Source organism: Melanostigma gelatinosum (assembly GCF_949748355.1).
Source record: "Melanostigma gelatinosum genome assembly, chromosome: 1".
Classification (NCBI taxonomy): Eukaryota; Metazoa; Chordata; class Actinopteri; order Perciformes; family Zoarcidae; genus Melanostigma; species Melanostigma gelatinosum.
The window spans coordinates 26,948,729-26,969,631 of record NC_136634.1 but is presented as its reverse complement, the minus strand read 5'-3'; the positions used below and the strand labels follow the sequence as shown (position 1 = coordinate 26,969,631).

Sequence of the window (20,903 nt, the reverse complement as noted above, 5' to 3'; positions counted from 1 at the left end):
TCTGAAGACACATTGTGTAAATGTGCAGCAGTTATGCATGAAGCAAGAAAATGTAAATCTTAAAACAAGGGTTTCAAGAATACGAGGTGAAGAAGCACCCACCTTCAGGCCTTCATCACACCAGTTGATATCTTTAGTGGAGCACAGTCCCAAGAACGTTGCTTCATCATAGCGATCAGTACATATCTGATAATCACCAATGACATTTTCACTTGGAAGAGAAGACATGCTGAAGGTTACTTGGAGCATTTAATTCAATGTTTTTCCCAATGATCCAAGAAAGATGCTGAAATAAGAGTTTGTTTTTTTGCTTCTTTTTCATTCATCAACGGCTGTTCAACTAACCGCTGGAAGAAGCCATCGGTCGGCACAACTCCAGACGTTTCCACAGCGCTGAACAACCGTTGGCTGGTGATTCAGAGGCCGCTTGTTATTGGGCAGAAGCTTGTACATACACAATGAACTACATACAGCATGCTGAGTTGTCAGCAGCAGAGCCTACTTCTACATTGTGTCACCTGTTTCTTGCAGTGTACTAGCATTCAGCTGAAATGGAGAGAAGGAACAATCGCAGCAACTAACAACACTTTCAACAGACCTGTCGCAGAGTATTACGTGGCAAACCAGGGTAAGGAGCCAGGACAATGCAGCACATGAGGCAGGTCCCACGGTCAGGTGTGGGGAGGTGAGAGGGAGTGTTTGATCCAGTTCAGCAGCAGTCAGTTTGAACAGAGGGCCGAGCAGGAAACACCACTCAGACGTCCACCAAGAGGCTGAACAGAAGGTTGTCCAGAGTGGTCTCCAGCTGCTTTGCCCACAGGACAGTGGGACGGGGTGAATGTGACCCCCCTTTCTTCCTGAATTCTTAATTAATGCACACTTTCTGTTTAAGAGTCTCCTATTTTTATGTGAATCTTGCCTCATGGGTTGCCAAATAATGTAGACTTGGAAAAAGTCAGAACTTATCTTTCGAGACAGTGCTTTGAATTCCACACATTGAACGAGCAGAATAATGTCAAACACCGCTTCAGAGTGTGTGTGTGTGTTCTCTGTCTTCATGAGGAGACAACACAATAAAGCAGCATAACAGTGACTGGAGGAGAACGAGTAATCCAATGTGAAACTGTATGTCTGAGAGAAGTGCATGTGTCTGAGAGAAGTGCATGTGTGTGAGAGAAGTGCATGTGTCTGAGAGAAGTGCATGTGTGTGAGAGAAGTGCATGTGTGTGTGAGAAGTGCATGTGTCTGAGAGAAGTGCATGTGTGTGAGAGAAGTGCATGTGTCTGAGAGAAGTGCATGTGTGTGTGAGAGGCACCCCCCCCCCCCCGCTGTAGCCTGTCACAAATTGAAAGTGGAGACCTTCCAGAAACTATCCCTGATAATCACACATAAATTAATTAGAAAATGTTTCTTGACATTCTCTACGCACAGACGGGGAGAGGGGGGGACAGACTGAGGCAAAGCCACAGAATTAATTGTACGGTATGTGACTCCGATAATTAATTCAATCATTAATTCATGTCTGCTTTAACAACTCCTTCTGGCTTCCACGAAAAAAAAGGACATTTCAATCAGACCGGTATCGGCAGCGCGGGCCGCGGAGGACACACGGAAAAGTGAAAGAGTGAAAGAGTGAAAGAGTGATAGAGTGATCGGCCCGCTCCACACACTCAGGCTCATTTAGAGGTTCATCAATTAAAAAGACAAGAGCAAGAAGAGAAGCAAACACGAGAAGGTCCACATCTACAACGAGAACACAAACACTGTTCACTGAAGCATCTTCCTGGGAAAGTTCTGCTTAATGAACCAACTGAAGGAAGCGCTGACGAGGGAACTGATGTCATGATTAGACAATAGCAGCGTTTATATTCCTGCTCCTGAACTCTATGAAGCAGACCACATGGTACCATGCTGCTCTGAATCATGTTCCAAACATTGCATAACAGCATCGTCTGAACGCAATATAGCTTCAACACACAATAAGTTGTGGTTCTTCTTTCTACACTGCTGTCACGCACTAGTTCTACTTCCTGTCCATCGAAGGACTTGGAGTCAGTTTGTGATGCTGAACGCGTCATTTAACAGAAAAGCTCCTGGATTAAAAAAGTGGAAGAACCCAAACACGTGTATTACTGTAGAGCACGTTGTTAACGGTTGACGTTCCAGCCAAAGTTACATCTAGTGCTGCTGGAGACACACACTCCCTTCAGACTTGGGAAAACAAGAGATTGTTGTCGACTAGAGGAAGGAAACTGGTGAGTGAGAGATACTGTAGAGGACGCAGAGAAAGAGAGAGCGAAGAAGATAAGAACGAGATATGAAGATGGGGAACATGAGCAGAAAGTAGGAGACATGAGTGTGTTCATGTGCTAGTTACGTCTTGTTCCAGTTCTATCGGACAGAAAGCTGAGAAGCTGTTGGTCCAAACTGCTACAATGGATCAGTGCGGGCTCAGGTCTTGAATTTATCATTTAGATTAAATGGATTCAAATCACATTAGTGTTTGTCAAGTGATGTCATTGTATCTGTTCTGTTACTTGCCTTTACGCACTAGATCATTATATTACTGATGACTGAAGGCAAATATGTGTAAAAGCACCAACAGCCAACCCGACAACATCGTCACAACATCTATGTCGAGGTAGGCAGTCAGAAGAATGGTGGTATTTGATATTCTCCACATCGCCCAGCGCTAACTGATAATAATAAGCTGTGAAGGTTGTCCCTCTACCACCAACCTCAGCTGCTGGTTAATGGAGCTCATCAGTTCCACAGAACGTGACCACTGAGAACCATCAGCCTCCAGACACAGCAGCATGTACTGCTGCAGGTCATCTTCACATACAGTCATGTCTTCCACTGTGAAGGCTTCGGATCAGCCGTAAGTAACGGATTCAACCAATTCAATATTTTCAGCCTGAAAATGACAAGTCTCAACTTAAAGTGCTGTTGAATGTTCCTACTAGATTCCATGAAGGCAGCAGGAGATGTGTGACGTTCAGCGCGAGCGTATAAAACATGAAAGCAGTAAGCCGCTGTGAAACATTACCAATCAGTAACATCAAACATGCCTTAATTTCTTCACTGAGTTAGAACATATCTGATCTTTAAACTTCCAAGAGAGCTTAACGTACTTATTCTTTAACGACATTTCTAACACCACGTATTGAAGTGGAATCACCGCCTTGTGGCTGTGTGCGTCCGCCAACCAGCCAAGCTGCAGTCTACATCCATGTCTGTCCAACATGTCATCACTTCATCATTGTGTCCTGTCCAGAGGAGAGCAGGCAGACCATGCATGTGCATGTTGGCCCTCGTGGTGTATGGATGTAGGCAATGGAGCACACTGTCAAATACACACATGCTGAAGGGTATCACTGTGAGAGGAAGGTATGCAGGCCGTGGAGCACCATCTGATCGGCTGGTAATCAACGTGCCAAGGTCCAGTCCCGCCACCAGCGCCAGCTCACACGTTGGGTTTAAGGGAGCTGCTGGGCCGATAGCAGCCGGACAGCACCGAGAAATGTTCCTTTAGATTAGGGCCTCGCGCCTATCAATCATCAGGGATGGAGGAGGGGAGTGACACATCAGAGAGGCTGGAGAGAGGAGATGGTAGAGGAAGGGGAGATTGTGTGTGTGTGTGTGTGTGTCAGTCAGAAGAGGTGGAGTAGATCAGGAGTGGGTGATGGAGGAAGAGGGCGATGCTGGCTCAGAGTGCTCCTCATCAGCTTCTGGAATCAAGTAACAACTTTCCACTGTTCTTCGGTTGCTCTCGATATATGTGAGCGACTTTGTGCTGCAGTACGCGAGGCTGATTACCCAAACTGATTCATTCATGTGACAGAATCTTCAATGACAGTACTACATATTGGAAACACTGACCCCACACCAGCTAAACACTGCTCTTGCTCCAAAAGGTAGAATTGCACTTCCAGTCTGGTATAAGTGGGCTTTAAAATATAACCAGATGTCTGTAGAGCACTCCATAATAACACATGGATGTATTTACACCACTACTGCGCTGCACACCAGTTTAAGAAGAAACTGGCATTGACTGATAGTTGTATGTTATCTGTAACAATGCTGAAACAATTCATCTATTATTAAATGACAAATCTATAATTGATCAATCGGTTGATGGACTGACAGTTAACCACCAACTATTTTCATATAATTGGTTGAGTTAATAATCAAGCAGAAATGTGAAATATTCTGTATTCGTGGTCTGAAATGTGAGGATTTGCTGCTTTACTAAAGTTTACCGTGGGCTGTAAAGGGTAACGGTTACTGACATTTCATAGACTACATCGAAAATCAACAGAAAATAACTGTCAGTTGCAGCTCTAACCTATAACAATGGTTACTTCAGCAGATTAGCCCTCTGGCTAGTTAGCTAGCTAACCAGCATCCAGCTGCAACTGTGGTTGCTCATTAAGACAGAACGTCTGCAGGGTGCAAAGAGAAGCGTTTCTGTGCTACAGTACACTTCATATTATTGTACTTACCCATTATAAAGTCAGAAAAGGGCTGAAAAATCATAAAAGTTAAATTGCTGCAGTTCAAAAAGTTTAAAAGATATCAGAAAGCTGAATTCTGCGGCAATAGTTCAGGGTTTTCTCAACATTTGAAAGTTGAAATGGTGTCTGTAGCTGAAAGTATGAGGAACTTGAAGGATTTGAAAGTTGAAGAAGTTTAAGAGGATTTGAAAATATTCTCCATAGAGATCCCATTGAAAATAAAAAGCTTAATAATTCAAAGAGTTTAAAGGTTAGAAATATGAAAAGTCATAGCACCCCTCTGGTGAAAGAGCTGAACATTTTAATAGTTGAACGGTTTCTGTAGCTTAAAATATGAAGGAGAAGAAGAGGTGGGACGGAAGAAATAGAAGTTGAATAAAGATTCGAAGAACAACAGTTGTGCTTAACAGCATTCCAACAATAAAGAAACAGGATAACAAGAGTTGGAATGCTTAACAGCATTCCAACAATAAAGAAACAGGATAACAATAGTTGGAATGCTTAACAGCATTCCAACAATAAAGAACGAAAATACAACATAAGTACATAAGGTACATAAGTATTCACAGCCTTTGCTCAATACTTTGTTGAAGCTCCTTTGGCAGCAGTTACAGCCTCAAGTCTTTTTGAGTACGATGCTACAAGCTTGGCAGACGTATTTTTGGGCAGTTTCTCTCATTCTTCTTTGCAGGACCTCTCAGGCTCCATCGGGTTGGATGGGGAGCATTGGTGCACAGACATTTTCAGATCTCTCCAGAGATGTTCAATCGGCTTCAAGTGTGGGCTCTGGCTGGGCCACTCGAGGACATTCACAGAGTTGTCCCGAAGCCACTCCTTTGTTATCTTGGCTGTGTGCTTTGGGTCATTGTCCTGTTGGAAGATGAACCTTCGCCCCAGTCTGAGGTCCAGAGTGCTCTGGAGCAGGTTTGGATGGTGACATCAAGGATGTCACTATCATTGCTGCATTCATCTTTCCCTCGATCCTGACTAGTCTCCCTGTTCCTGCCGCTGAAGAACATCCCCACAGCATGATGCTGCCACCGCCATGCTTCACTGTAGGGATGGTATTGACCCGGTGATGAGCGGTCATGTGCCTCTTACTGAGGAGCGCCTTCCGTCTGGCACCTCTACCAAACAGGCCTGATTGGTGGAGTGCTGCAGAGATGGTTGTCCTTCTGGAAGGTTCTCCTCTCTTCACAGAGCAACGCTGGAGCTCTGTCAGAGTGACCATCGGGTTCTTGGTCACCTCCCTGACTAAGGCCCTTCTCCGGTTCCAAACTTCTTCCATTTACGGATGATGGAGGCCACTGGGCTCATTGGGACCTTCAATGCTGCAGAAATTGTTCTGTGCCTAGATACGATCCTGTCTCGGAGGTCTACAGACAGTTCCTAGGACTTCATGGCTTGGTTTGTGCTCTGACATGCACTGTCAACTGTGGGACCTGATATAGACAGGTGTGTGCCTTTCCAAATCATGTCAAATCAACTGAATCTACCACAGGTGGACTCCAATCAAGTTGCAGAAACATCTCAAGGATGATCAGTGGAAACAGGAAGTGCCCGAGCTCAATTTTGTCATGGCAAAGGCTGTGAATACTTATGGACATGTCATTTTCGTTCTTTATTTTTAATATATTTTCAATTTCATTATGGGGTATTGTGTGTAGAATCTTGAGGAAAAAAAAGAATTTAATCCATTTTGGAATAAGGCTGTAACATAATAAAATGTGGTTAAAGTGAAGCGCTGTGAATACTTTCCGGATGCACTGTATATATTCTTAGATCCTGGGGTACTTCTGGCCCGATACGGGGCTACTTACTGACTCAGCTCTCTATTCAAAGATTGTCGAGCTGGTGTTCTTGCGAGGGAACTCGCCTTGCTCTGCTAACTGCCGTTACTCCCGAAGTCTACCCTGCTTCCTCCGGTCTGAGTGCACTCGGCCGAGAGACCAGCCTAGCCTCGGGCACTCCTACCAGTCGCGTCGGTTATGGCAGCTTCCCTCTTCTGGATCCGTGCTCTTGGTAAATGCCAGGTTAGGTTTTAACGGCTAGGATTACTTCTAAAACCGTAAGGGATTGTTAAGTGGATTCGGTCTCTAGGATAACCTTACAGAACTCAGTTGTTAGACATACAATGGATTTAACTTTTTACTGCCACGAGGAATTTTTACGACTTGAGCAAATAAATGCACTTGAGAATTTTACTTTAAATGCAGATTCGATATTTATTGCAGGTTATATTTAGTTAGTTAGCAAGGGTTAAGCTACAGCTCTCATTAAACGTTACTACACTTGATTCGTTACTTTAATTTTCTTCTTAGATTATACTCATTAGTTTTAGATGCCGAGACGGCTCGGTTGGAGCTGGATCTTCAATGGTTCGGTGAAAAAGTTATTTTGGGGTTGTTAGGAGCGAAGGTCTGGCCAGACCCTCGGATTCCTCCTGCTCTCGCAGCGGAGTTCGGCCAACAGTCCTCAAGGCTCAGTACAAAGTCTTTCTAGGGCTGCTGTGTTCCTCCGTTCAGTTGTTAAAGTCGAGCAGTGGGGAGAGGAAAATCTCCGTCTTTCAATCTTTGTCCACGAACAGCGGTCTTCTTTCCGTGAACAGAGACGAAGTCCTCGAATACTTCAGTTGCAATCGTCCGTATCTTCTTCTCAGAGCTCCTGGACGGCCCGTGCAGAAATCCCGTCTTGCTGTTTGCAAGTTACTTCTTTTATAACACTTTTGGGCTGCCTCTCGCGTCTCTCCCCCCTCTTCCCCAACACGTCCTCCCTCAGCCCATGATTAACATGACATCATTGATTTGGTGCATGTGCTTCGAAAAGTACCTACATTTTATGTGTGTGTGTGCATGACAAAATCACCCCAACTTCCCTGTCTGGGCGCTTACTTAATCAAGCTCTCGGGTGTTCAACATCTGTTGCACTTCCCCTTTTCCTACACTCACACATTTCTAACACAGATTAGTTATCATAATCACAGTTACAGTTGTTATAATCAGTTACAGTTGTTATAATCAGTTACAGTTATTATAATCACTTACAGTTGTTAATCGCTTTATTCAGCACGCGCTTGCTTTTAAAACACTTATTAGATGTTTCTCTCCTTCTCTCTGCAGCAGTTATTTTCTTAAGGCCTGCACTCAGCTCACTTCCTCTTTCTCCGTACTTTCTACACCCAGACTGCACTTTACTCAGATACACATATTATTATTATCAGGTTTACATTTGTGAAATCACTCTATGTATTAAACATTCGTTATGTAACGATCATACACTTTATCTTTCGATTACACTTTAACTCTTGATTTCTGAGTATATGCTTTATGCTTTTTATATCCTGACCTTCCCCTGATCGTGTAGTATGTATCCAAGGCGGCTTTCTCTGTGAGCTCAACTCTTCTCGACAATATATATATCCACATAGCCAACTCAACAAACATGGACATATTCTCTGTGATGTCACCCATAGGGTTTCTAAAAGAGCTGCTGTGAAGCTCCGGCTGTCGCCAACTTGGCATTGACGACAGCGCCTGCCTCTACAAATGGGCAAAGTGGTGGATCGTTGGTGGCATTGAACAGAGAGGCTACGCCCTAATGCCTCACTGTAAGCCTTAATATAAGTGAAACAGGTGAGTTATGTAAAGATTCACTCCCCATACAGTTTTCATGAACGGGGATATTAATTATAGAGACCAAAAGCATTTATTTATTTCAGCTGTAAAGTTGGTCATTTTAACATGAGGGTCTAGTGCAGGGGTGTCCAAACTACGGCCCGCGGTCCATTTTTAATTGGCCCGCAGCAACTTCTAAAAATATAATGTAATATGGCCCACACTTGAAACTTGAAACCCGCGCTTGACCGCATTGTACTTCTTAGTTTCACCACTAGGTGGAGATACTGTGTTGAACAAGGCAGCTTTTCCACAAAATAAGAGCAATCAAAGAAACGTTTAGCCCCGGATGATGACACGTCCTACACTGGTGCCGAGCGAGAACAGAACGTTAAATGGCAGTGAGCTCAATAAGAGTATTTTTTTCCGTGCAAACAAAACACAAGAAAAAGTCACAATAGCAGCCACGAGGTAGCTCAACTCATTGCCCGCCACGGGAAACCTTTCTCAGATGGTGACTTCATAAAACAGTGCCTCACTAAAGTCGCAAGTGCCCGGAATAAATGCAGGAATTCAACAACGTTAGCGTGTCCAGAAACACAGTTGTGCGGCGAATCGAAGACTTGTCAGCTAACCTAAACCATCAAGTGTCAGATAAAGCAAGTGCTTTTGCTTTTTACTCCATTGCGTATGATGAGAGCACAGATGCCACAGACACCGCACAGCTGTTAATTTGTTTGCGGGGAGTTGACGATCATTTCTGCATTAGGAGCTGCTTGATTTTAGGAGTCTAAAGAGCACAACAACAGGTAAGGACATGTTTGAAGCTGTGTCAGATGCAATTGACAAGATGGGACAAGCTGTGTGGAGTTACAACAGATAGGGCTCCAGCTATGAAAGGCGAGCGCAAGAGAGCGGAGGTGAGGCTATTAAAATGCAGCGTATCACCCACCAAGAAGCCCTCTGTGCTAAGACAGTCCAGCTTGGCGATGTGATGAACACGGTTGTGAAAACTGTCAACATAATTCGAGCACGAGGGCACTCTACGCAACTTCAATGTTGCGCACTTCCCCACGCAGTCCGAAGTCAAATGTGCTTTTCCAAAGGCCAACCTTTCTGCTGAAAGGGGGAAATACCGTGTCCGTGATAACGTCTCTCATGACAGAACTCAGTCAGTGCTTACGTGGCGGCTGGTCAATAGAGGGCGATAGGGCGCCGCCCCACCTTGAGCCACAACAAATAAAATAAAATGAATAATAATAATAATAAACTATACAAATTGTCAATATTCGTGTTTTTGAAATATGGAATCACCCAGTAATATGTGTAAAATATGATATCTGCGGTAAATATATGCTTTTGCTGCATGTCCTCTCTGCGTGTGCACGTCTCAGCAGCGCTGGAGAAACTGCCCAAAAGAGCAGTGAAGCAGTTTAGCCAATTGCTGATTAAAGATATAAATGTGTGACATACAATTTAGCCAATCAGCGCCCTCAAATAGATTCAGCTTGGAGCAGAATCGATTCTGCCCCAAGCTGCGCGTTCCCGTCCGGACGAGTCTCTACAGGCGGGCGCGAGCTCCAGCGCGAGCACTACTCCTCCAAGACCCGTTTGAGAGGAGAACTTTGAGGAGAAACTGCAGTGCTGATATCAGATCAACCTGACTAGCAGGAAAGGGAAGCAGTACATGCGAAGCTACTAGCTGTAAACAAGATGTCCTGACGTGTTTGTCAAAGTGTTATTTTCTGCTTTTTTTCATGTTGGAATAAATGTTAAATATTTAACTGCAAAGTAGCAATACGTGTTTGATACCTTCATTTATTTAGCATTAAATCATACTGGGATGTTTGCTGAAATTGATTGGATGTGGCACAGCCCTACCTAGAACATGTTCCACCAGCTGCCATGGCTTTCAATATTTTTCTCTCATTGAGAGACATCGAGCTGTTCTCAACTCCCTTCTATTTGAATAATGAGTCTGTTCGGCTCAACATACGTGAGCAAACATCTCTGTTAAATCTGAACAAAAGCACATTGAGAACCAAATTTGATTGATTTTGCTCACTTTAACACACTAGGGGTGAGGCGATCGGACCTGAGTGGCCCAGCCCTTGGTATATTTTTCTGTATGTGGCCCTCAGTGAAAAAAGTTTGGACACCCCTGGTCTAGTGGGAATTGACTGGCTTTTGGAGCATCAGGCGGCCACTTGAACTGCAGTTTTTGGAACTTCTCCGCCGGAGTTGCGTATTCGTGTACGTTGGAAACGATGACGCCCACACGTGTTCACTACCTGATTGGTTCTTAGCAGTCATGACGTGTCCTTCCCTGATTCATCACACTCCTATCACGTGACCGTTTTCCGGAAATCATAAACAACATTGATTACCGATCGACTACCAGGTTAATTTAACATGATTACAGGTGCTGCTGACCGTGTTGTCTTTACTAGCAGCTGTTCAGTTAAAGTCTGCGTTATTACGGAGGAAGCAGCTGTTAGTGGAGCGATCACCGAGCGGCGTGTCCAGTATCAGCCCTACGGAGCGGACGTCTGAAGTCACGTCAGCAGCTTTAGGGAGGGTGATGGACACTAAACGGAGGACTTTCCTGTCCTTATTAATGCTTATTTTGTTCTGCACATCTATTGTGAAGTCCGCAGATAAAATGTAAAGGAACAAAAGCAGAAATTGCAACGAAACCGAGAGGAAACGAGTGAGAGACGTGTGTTGACCACATTTATGGATCATAATCTAGTAAACCTTTACCTGTAAGTGTTGATTTTAAAGTGAATGTGATGTGTGAGAGAGAGAGAGAGAGAGAGAGAGAGAGAGAGAGCGAGCAGACCTGCAGCGTTGTAACTAACGTTAAGTAAATAAAACTTCTAAAACTTTCCACTAAATGTGTCTGTTTGAGTTCATAGAGGAAGATTTGAGAGAAGATCTTAAGTATCAAACACGACCTTTCATTATTAAAGACTACGTCATATTATTTTAACTAAGCAACCAATCTACTTCCTGTTTACACCGTCACCCACCCGCATGCCCAGTGTACGTGAAGAGTCACGTGATATTCGTTTTCAGGCGTGTTAGTCTGGATGGAGATCATTTGGAAAGCGATGCTGAAAGGCCGTGTGGACGGAGTAGTGTGGACAGAGTGGTGTGGACACGGCCTCAGTCTAACATGCATTCCTGCTGCTGACCCACATACAAACATTCTCTTCCACTGCATGCTCATGGGACAATAAGAAGCCTCCACTGAGCTCATTTCAAACTGCAGACTACTCTGAGGTATCACCGCCTCATTGACATGACAAGCCCTCTGGACACATGCCAACCAATCATCATCCCAAAGCGTTTTGATTGACGGGTGGAATTGACAGGGTGCTTGCAGGGACACCCTCCCCCTGAGAGACAGTCTGCTGGCTGGAGATATGGAGGAAGGTTACAGAGAAGAGCGAGAGTACAGCATGTGTAAGTGTGTGAGCGATGCGTGGATGTGGGTTAGCCCGGCTCTAAAGCAGCTCACACTTGACGTGGAACAATATATTGTGAAAAGGAGGGGCTTGATGAGGCCAATACTGAACAATCAGCGACACCCAATTTAGATTTAGAATTCTTCTCACGTTGTTAACCATACCCTGCCATATTATAACCCAACCTGACACCATATCAGACCCTGTTCCCTCACCCTCACAGAAACATACTGTCTGTTGTAAATCAGCACACAAACCTTATGAACCTAACTTGTAAAAAAAGACAATGGGCAAGAACAACTCATGAGAACAGATTGGTTCTTCATCAGAATCAGCTTTATTGGCCATGTCTGCGTACGCATACAAGGTATTTCACTCCGGTTCTTCGTTGCTCTCGCCGTTCATTGGTACAGATTGGTTCTTAAGTGGCCTGGATGAATGATTTAGGGGAACTTGCTTGCGTATTTACAAATGTTCTCGTATTTAGAATTTTCTCTGAGGTACGAACACGATCGACAGGTTGACCACAGACTGTAGAGAAGTGGACGTAGTCCTTGTGACGTCACCCATTTTGAGGCCTCTAGTTCGACCTTTTATACCATGTTTGGACTGTATACGTCTCTGGTAGAGACCTGTCAATCACTGTAGCCCCGCCCTAAAGCGACCCTGAACATCATGCTGCATTGAAGAAGACTTGGAACTGGAGATTGAGACCATAAACTCACGTTTACAATGTTTACTGAGGTAATAAATCAAGAGAGAAGTAGAGTCATTTTCTATAGACTTCTATACAACCAGAGGAGTCGCCCCCTGGTGGACACTAGAGAGAATGCAGCTATAACACACTTGCTCTGCATTGGCTTCACTCTGCAGAACTGAAGAAGTTGCTGCTTGGTTTAGACATGTCGTGAGAGTCATCTGACATTAGTCTGCTGAACAGTTTAACAACCCGATATATAATAAACTTTATAAATATGTTGACATCCTTAATTGATTGAGTTATAGGCTAATAGAATTGTTAATGTTTTTATATAGCCGAACCATTTCACCACTCTTTTAAATTAGCTACTGATGCTGTCGTATAACTCCAATATTAATATGAAAATCGTAAATTATCCGACCCCTCCTTGCTGAGGCATTGACACACATCTGAAGTTAGCTGAATAAGACTTGGCCTATACGAGTAATCATGCAAAGATAATAATGCAAAAACCTTCCAGCAGGAGGTACAACGTAATGGGAAGCATCTGGACTGTTCAACACCAGACTTCAGCCCGACTGTCCTTTCTTCATATTCTACCTCCCTCATCCTTCTATCGCTCAACCTTCCCACTTCCCATCCACTCACCTCTAACTTCACTATCTGAATTGCACCTCTTAAAATCTCTCACCCTTCATCTCTCTCTCTCTCTCTTATTGATCCTTAAACCTTGACCCCTCTTTTCACCCTTCATTAGTTATCTCTGCACTCTAAACTCAATATAGTACTTCTTTATTCCAAACCACTTCTCTTGGTCTTCCTCCCTCTCTCACCTTCGTCTCACCTGCCGCTTTATTCTCTCTCCTCTTCTCTCACACCGTCCTCTTTCTCTCCTCCTGAAGCCCTCTCTCACCCTTCATCCCTCTGTCCCTCTAACCCTCTATCCCTCTATCCAGAGTTCAGTTCCTTGAATCTAGTTATGGAGTTAACTGTCTATGCTCCTGGTTTAACACATAATACACACAGAAACATATTTAAGCTTTCACACTGCGTATATACGGTAACAGTTTCATTACATCAAATCTACTCAATTAGCTTACCCATAAGCAATTACCTATAAGTACGTCAGCATTAATGTGCGCCGTCATTACGTAACATGGTCAGTGAGCCAGCGTCACTGTTGTGAAGCAGCTAGCAGAATTTAGCAGCAGTATGAATGGATGAATGGATGAATACGCGTGTTAGCGCTGCAGGTCTGCTCGATTGATTTCTTGCTCTGTTGTCATATAAATATGTGTCACTGTTCTTGTGAGTTTGTTGTTGTCATTGTGTTAATTACAATGACTCTGACGATATGCATTGTCCGTTGATGACGAAGCATCCCGTCATGCACATATTCATGTATATATATATGCATATATATACGTATATATATACAAGCTACTTTTTTGAAACAACGATGATACTGTGTAAAGGTGTATGTTTGAGCATCAGGTAGATGCTGATAAAAACCTTATGGAAGCTATTAAATAAACTGGTGGCCGAGCAATAATTAAAAAAGACAGTCTGTTGTCCTATATTCCTGGAATGCTACATTTGAGAGGAATTGGAGGTCCTGGATTTGTATGAATAGCTCCACAAAGAGACGAGCAAACAGTGTAGAAAACTGGAAGCTTTTACACAAACATCTTATCCTCCAGTTGCTACCTTCAGCCTCCCGTGACTAGATGGATCAAGCAGAGAAACAAAGGTCTTATCACATGTGGACAAAGTGATGAGGGTGCACCGCGCCGTCCGTGCTGATTTCAATGGGGGGAAGTTGCGGCGCACAATATGCAAATGTGACACGGCCAACATCTCTCATTCCCCAAATAAATGAGACTCTCAGCAGTGATAGCGTGCCTTCATGCTCCATTATAATTAACTGTTGTATGATAACCCGACACCCACCTACTACACACACACACACACACACACACACTGAGCCTGGTAAACAATAATAACCACTATTATGCCTGCCATTGCTCGGCTTTATTGGAGGTGTTTTAAATAACTGTGTTGGAGGATAAGGAGCGAGGAGGGCTCGGCCAGCAGGACAACGCGCCTCGCTCGGCTGGCGTCCCCTGGAAGACACAGGTTGTGTGATTGGACCCTCTTTGGTCTCTGTGTCCCACCCGAGGGCTGGAGAGAGGACCTGGGCCGGTCTATGATGGGCTGGATCCACCAGGTGCTCTGTTCTTACTGCAGGTGGGAAGCACCGATGTGTTCAAAATGTAAGATAACATCAAGAGATGAGAAATATTTAACACAGGAATACGCTTTTTAGTTACAAAATCAAACGCTTAATGCAACCCGTAACATATGTCAAGCCAAAGAGGGTAAGGAATTACAAATAAATCATTGAAAGAAGAATCATTCAATGTTATTACTTTCCCCTGAAAAATTTAAAGCGATGAATCGACAGAATAGTTGCAGATACATTTCCTGTCCGATGAATGGACAGCGTGTAACTCTCACATGACTCTCACTGTTGGTGTGTTAGGAAACATCACATGTCTGTCATCACACGCGCCTCCTTACTCTCACACACCACTTAACCTTTCTTGTAGATCTGAAGAGTTTTCTCCATGAATAAAGCTCTTTATTAATCAATTCATATTCATATACTGGAGGAAGTTTCACTTCTTTAGTCCGGTGCCTTGGAGAGAAAACAGAGTTTCTACACATAGTGGAGGAGAGACGGCCAGCCAGCCAACGACGAGGGATTACCGAGCACCATTAGTGAGTGAGGGGGAAACATCGAACCCTCCAGCCTGCAAGGTCAATCAAAAGACAGTTCTTCTCTCCTCTTGTCACAATTTATTTTGCATATCATGCAGTGCGGACACACTGTAGATTAAAACGGTGGCTTTAGCATCATGCCATCCCTGATAGGAGCAGCTCCCACCTATACCATTTAAAGCTCACTTACAGAAATGGTTACCGGTAGTAATACTCAGCTCTGTCAGCAGTAGATTGTAACTGTTTCTCTGCCTGTGTTGAACGTCCCTCCATCTGTCTGTTGTCACCTTTCTGTCTTTCTTTAAATTGCCGGTGGACCCTCATCGACCTGCATGCATGTCTTTTATTGTTCTTTAGCTGTGTCTGAGTGATTCATGTATTTCACATACTCTGCATGCTTTTATGTTTTGTGCCTCTGACGTGGATGTTTTTTAGCATCTCAACAACTACAGCATAATACTGTTTTCAGTTCATGTTTTATTCTGCTTTTGTTATGATGTTATTCTCACTTTTTGTCATTGTTTGTGCACGCATTGTTAAGTGTCGATATTGTTTAACCTTTTAACTTTAATCTTACCTTCTGTTTTTAGGTTTATTTTGTAACATCTGCCTCTTGGGACTACAGATGAAGAATAGCCTTTTGGCTTTAACTCTGGTGCATTTGCAGAAATGTTTTATTAATGTGCTCTGTCCCATTCAAATAAACCAATAAATAAATAAATAGACACCATGACACCACCACACACACACACACACATCATCTGGATTGTTTTAAGACGAACAACGCTTTGCAGAAGAGAAACAGAGAACAGCTGAAGCCTGTAATCCAGTCCAATTGATGGTCTCTTTCATTTGAATCTGTCTCTCTGTTTCTCGTGTCAGTGTGAGCAGCAGAGCCAGAGTTGTGATAGCTGCTGCTGGAAGGAACAGAACGGCGTTAACGATCATCTGCGACTACGCAAGTTATTGAGATCGACGTATAAACAAGAAGTCATTACCGACTGATGGGCGCTGTTAAATGTGTGCATTGAAGAACGTTGTGTCCAGTAATGAACTGATTTATCTTTAAGAGGAGAAGAAGAAGAAAACGGCGGAGAGGACGAATTAAAATGTGCTGTTGTTGTTTTTCTCAGTTTTATGTTAATATCAGTCCATTTGAACAATAATGACGCCATAAAGAATTATTTGAATGAATTATCTGAATAAATCAAGAGATTATCATCATAAGGTTACAACACAAACCGTGCACGGAAAGGGAAATTAAAATGTTCATATCTAGGAATTATTGTATTTCAAACTAGAATAAATCAACTTTTAAAAATAATTAATAGATTAATATTCAATTAATTTAGACTTTTCATATACACGAGACTGCATGGAATTTATAACATGTTCACACTGTGACAGGAAACAAAAGGGTGATGGATAGAGGTAGAGACTCGTATATATATACATTTATACTGTATATATATATACTGTATATATATATATATACATACTGTGTGTATATATATGTATATATGTATCATGACTCAGTGCAGAAAGAGATGGACAGAAGACACGAGGAAGAAGGAAAAAGAAAATGATGGAGAAACGGTGAAAGCTGAAAAAAGGAGCGAAGACTGTGGACGCACAGGGACAGAAATGAATGAATGTTCTGTGAGTGGAACCCACCAGAGCGGAGACGTTTAAATGGAACAGCTCGGCAGTAACTTCTGTCAGAAGAAGGCTCAAACATTGAGACTGTTGTAAATCTATCTCCTAACCATGACATGGTCACACATTAACACCATCACATAAACATCATAAAGCAGTTCATTTCCACTGAAGTGGTTAATTCACTGATTGATTATTAGTCAATCAGCCTCATCACAGCCTAATCCATCTATTGTGTCTGAAATCTGAGGACTTAATGCTTTTCAATGTCACAATCACATGATGATATGTTCCAACATTCAGCAGACAAACGATGAATCAATTAGTCCGCAAAGTCATCTGGGATGTTGTCATCTATCAAAACTCAAGCCTTCTGTTATCTACGCATGTAAATACTGATCATTTACTGTTGAGTATTTTAAGTTCATCAATGTATTGTTTGGTCTAAATTAGAGCTTCTAACGTCCGGAGTGATTTATTGCTGCTTTTGGACGATCAGAGAGATTTTCAATGATACAAAACAGAGAGAAGCAGAAAATCCTCACATTGGAACCAACAAAAAGGCTTTCAACGTTGCTGCTGATCAATATTTCCTGCGTGTTGTTTCAGCGCTGCGGTTACGACTTCGAAGTCTCGTTTCTCCTGAATGCTCCTCAAAGCGTTGCTAGGTTACTGGTACACTCAGAAATCAGCTTCATTGAAGCAGTGAGTCGCATTGATTGTGTTATGTAATAATGATTAAACAAATACACATATCAACTAACAAATCCAACACCGAAATACCAAAAAAGAAAAAGAGAAATTGAAAAGAAATAAAATAATCTATAAACATTACGCAACACAAACAACGTGTTCTGCATAATGGTTGCAGTGACACTAATGTGACAGCAGGGACACCGTGTTTCTCATAAACTGCTCAATGTTTTCGGGGTTATTTTCTTCCATTTCACGTCTTCTTTCAGACGAGTGGAAAGAAGTTACCAAACGTCACCGAACGTTAACAGACGTTACCGAAAGTTACCAAACGTTACCAAACGTCACCGAACGTTAACAGACGTTACCGAAAGTTACCGAAAGTTACCGAAAGTTACCGAACGTTAACAGACGTTAACAGACGTTACCGAAAGTTACCGAACGTTACCGAACGTTAACAGACGTTACCGAAAGTTACCGAAAGTTACCGAACGTTAACAGACGTTAACAGACGTTACCGAAAGTTACCGAAAGTTACCGAACGTTACCGAACGTTAACAGACGTGACCGAAAGTTACCGAACGATACCGAACGTTACCGAACGTTATCGAACGTTACCGAACGTTACCGAACGTTACCAAACGTTAACAAACGTTACCAAACGTTACCAAACATTACCAAGCGTTACCAAACGTTACCATTAGATAAGTTAAGTTAGATAATTGCATATTTAAACAGAACATTTCAATAAACTTGACATAAAAAAATGTATCTTTTAATGTAAGTCATCAGCTGGGGAAGTTTCATGGTGATATATTATTATTACTATTCACCTGCAGTGTCATACATGTCTTTAAATCTGCACCTCAGCAGCTCTTACATCCAGCAGACACTACAGTTCATTCCTCTCTGTATTCTGAAGGTTAACACAGAGCGGTCTGTTCACATCATCAACGTATTGCTAAAAACACGGAGGAAATAGATTGATTTTTGTATTAAAAGAGACGTAAAAGAATCCAACGAAACATCTGCTTTATGGTCTGAAAATGTATGTAAATTAGCACATATTTGATAAGGTAGTTCATCGTTTGCATATTTAAAATGCAGTTTCAGAAAACTTGGGTTTTGAAGGCGACATCGATGAGTTAAATCGTCGTCCTCTTCACCTGTAGTGTGATTCCATTCAGAGCAGAGAGTCGTGGAGGAATGCCAACACTCCCACAGGAGATAACACCCTGTTCACTTCCATACCAGCTAATACACTCATCTGTTTATAAAGGTCTGATACATGGGGAGCGTTGTGTATGAACAAGAACACATTAGCCAGGGACTCCAGTGCTGCTGTGACATGCAGGAGGAAGAGAAGAAGAAGAGATGTATGCTGTTGGGGGGTGGGGAGGAGGAAGGCTGTTAGTGGGGTTGTTAGTGGTGATGGAGAGACCGGAGGAGGAGAACGTGGATGGATGGAGAGAAGGAGGGAGGGGGAGGAAGGGGAGGTGGAGGCTTGACGATAAGAGAAAAATTCAGAACGGTCAAAGTTTCCTTTTTGCCAATCGTGCTCCTGATAAAGACAGCGCCTGCTCCGGAGCTGATAGAGGGGCTATCTCTCTCCCTTACTCCCCCCTCCCTCCTCCTCCATCCCTCCGCCTCGCTCACCCAGCAGTTAGTTTGTGTGGAGAGGAAGGGGAAACAACAAAAAAAAGCGGACGGCCCTATCAGTGCAGCATCACGGTGCTACCATCAACCAGCCGGAGCGCAGCAATTAATATCGCTCCAATTACTGTTAAAGGGACGAGGCTGGGACAGCACGATAATGAACACATCCTCTCCTCCCCACCGTAGGAATTAAAACACAAGTGCACACACACACACACATAAACAGACACCCGCACGCAGACAGACATAAAACGTGCGCAGCTTGAAAAGGAAATAATGCGAGATAGTGCGGTAATCTTCTTGCATTGTTTAACTCATTGAAGACAACAGACAGAGAGAAATAAATAACCAAACAAACCTCGATAAGAGAGGAAATAAATAATAAAATGATGGCGATTTACTTGTTATCTCCTCTTAGCCGTGTGTGTGTGTTTTTTGTTACGACTTGAATACATTTTCTCCCGGCCTGTCACATCACGTCTCCTGCGGGGGGACAGGAGGACAAACCAACTGAGAGAGGAGACGGAGGAGCGTCTCCGGGACACACAGCCTACACTGGAAAGCATTAAGAGCTCACATGATAGTGCTGGCTGGAATACGGACATCAGCGCACTTTACCTCCTTACGTGGAGAGTTGACTTTGGATTTCTTTCAAACCCCAACGATGTTCTGTCCCAATGAAGGGTTTTAGTTTCTCCACTTTGACCATACCGGAGAGTTCCCATGTCCAGATATTTCAGAAATAAATTGAAATAAAAACTGCTGTTATTTAATGTCCAAAGATGTTATTCAGGGTTCTGCAGAATACCTGAGTTGTGACTGGTGGGCGGGTTGGGCTGTCTGTTAATTGTGAGGATATAGTATATTAACAGTGTGATCTCCCATAACTTAACAGAAGTGTTCATTCAATATGTGAACTCTGTGTGATGCAGAGGGATGTTTTAAGTTACGGTACATTTTACAATACGCTCGTACTCTGTTATTAATGTCTGACAACGTGAACAATGTTTCTGTGATAACCTGAGTAACGTTAGTCTGAGTCCAGTTATTTACTGATCAGGAAAGTTCTCATTGTGTATTTTTTCATATTGCATTGATCATAAACCAAACGGACTGTATGTGCAGCACAACTTGGTAAGGACTGCTGGTTCAGGTAATATTCACGAGTCCACTGTGTGACGGCCTCCTTCTCTCTCTAACTACAGACTGATCCATGATGCTGTGCATCACTGGAACACGGTCTGAAGTCAACTCTCACGACGTGTATTCACACACATCCATGCAAAGCTGTGGGGAGCAGGAGTCCAGCCCCATGTGCTCTGGCCTCCACCACAGACCTGTCTGTGCATCATAGGACAGAAGCTGGAGATAATGACTTTAATATGAAGTCCTCCACACATGGAGCATGTGAAACACAGAAGGTGGTCGCCTCATGATGTGCAGGTATAAAGAACTAAACGCTTTCACAATCCTGAAGGAAAAGAGCAAATATTGGAATGAAGTCAGACCTGAAATCAGGAAACACTTTTGTGTTTTGCGTCAGTGTGTTTGTGTTGGTTGGTCACAAGCAGCCAATGACAGCGAGCGTACTGACCTGGACCCCTCCACTGCGCCGCCGCCTCCTCCTCCTCCTCCTCTTCCTCCCCGCCGCTGTGTGTCGGGCCTGGCTCCTCCCCGTCCTCGTCTTTATCGTCGGGGCCTCCTCCTGAGTCCTGCGTCCTGGTCTCTGCACACACAACACAGTCACATTCACACACATGCAAAGACCCTGAGCCCCGCAGCACGCTTCAGTATCAGCCTTCCAAACTCACATGGA

The 20,903-nt window shown here is 43.3% G+C and overlaps 1 protein-coding gene across 1 annotated transcript in view; it reads right to left on the bottom strand.

Moving 5' to 3' along the window:
• zfpm1 (zinc finger protein, FOG family member 1) overlaps positions 1-20,903 on the bottom strand; it is a gene marked incomplete at both ends in the record, with an annotated part of 77,498 nt that overhangs the window by 42,813 nt on the left and 13,782 nt on the right. Inside the window, one exon of the mRNA XM_079265673.1 lies at positions 20,682-20,813. Within this exon, the coding sequence (XP_079121799.1) occupies positions 20,682-20,813 (132 nt within the window). The remainder of the gene's footprint in view (positions 1-20,681; positions 20,814-20,903) is intronic.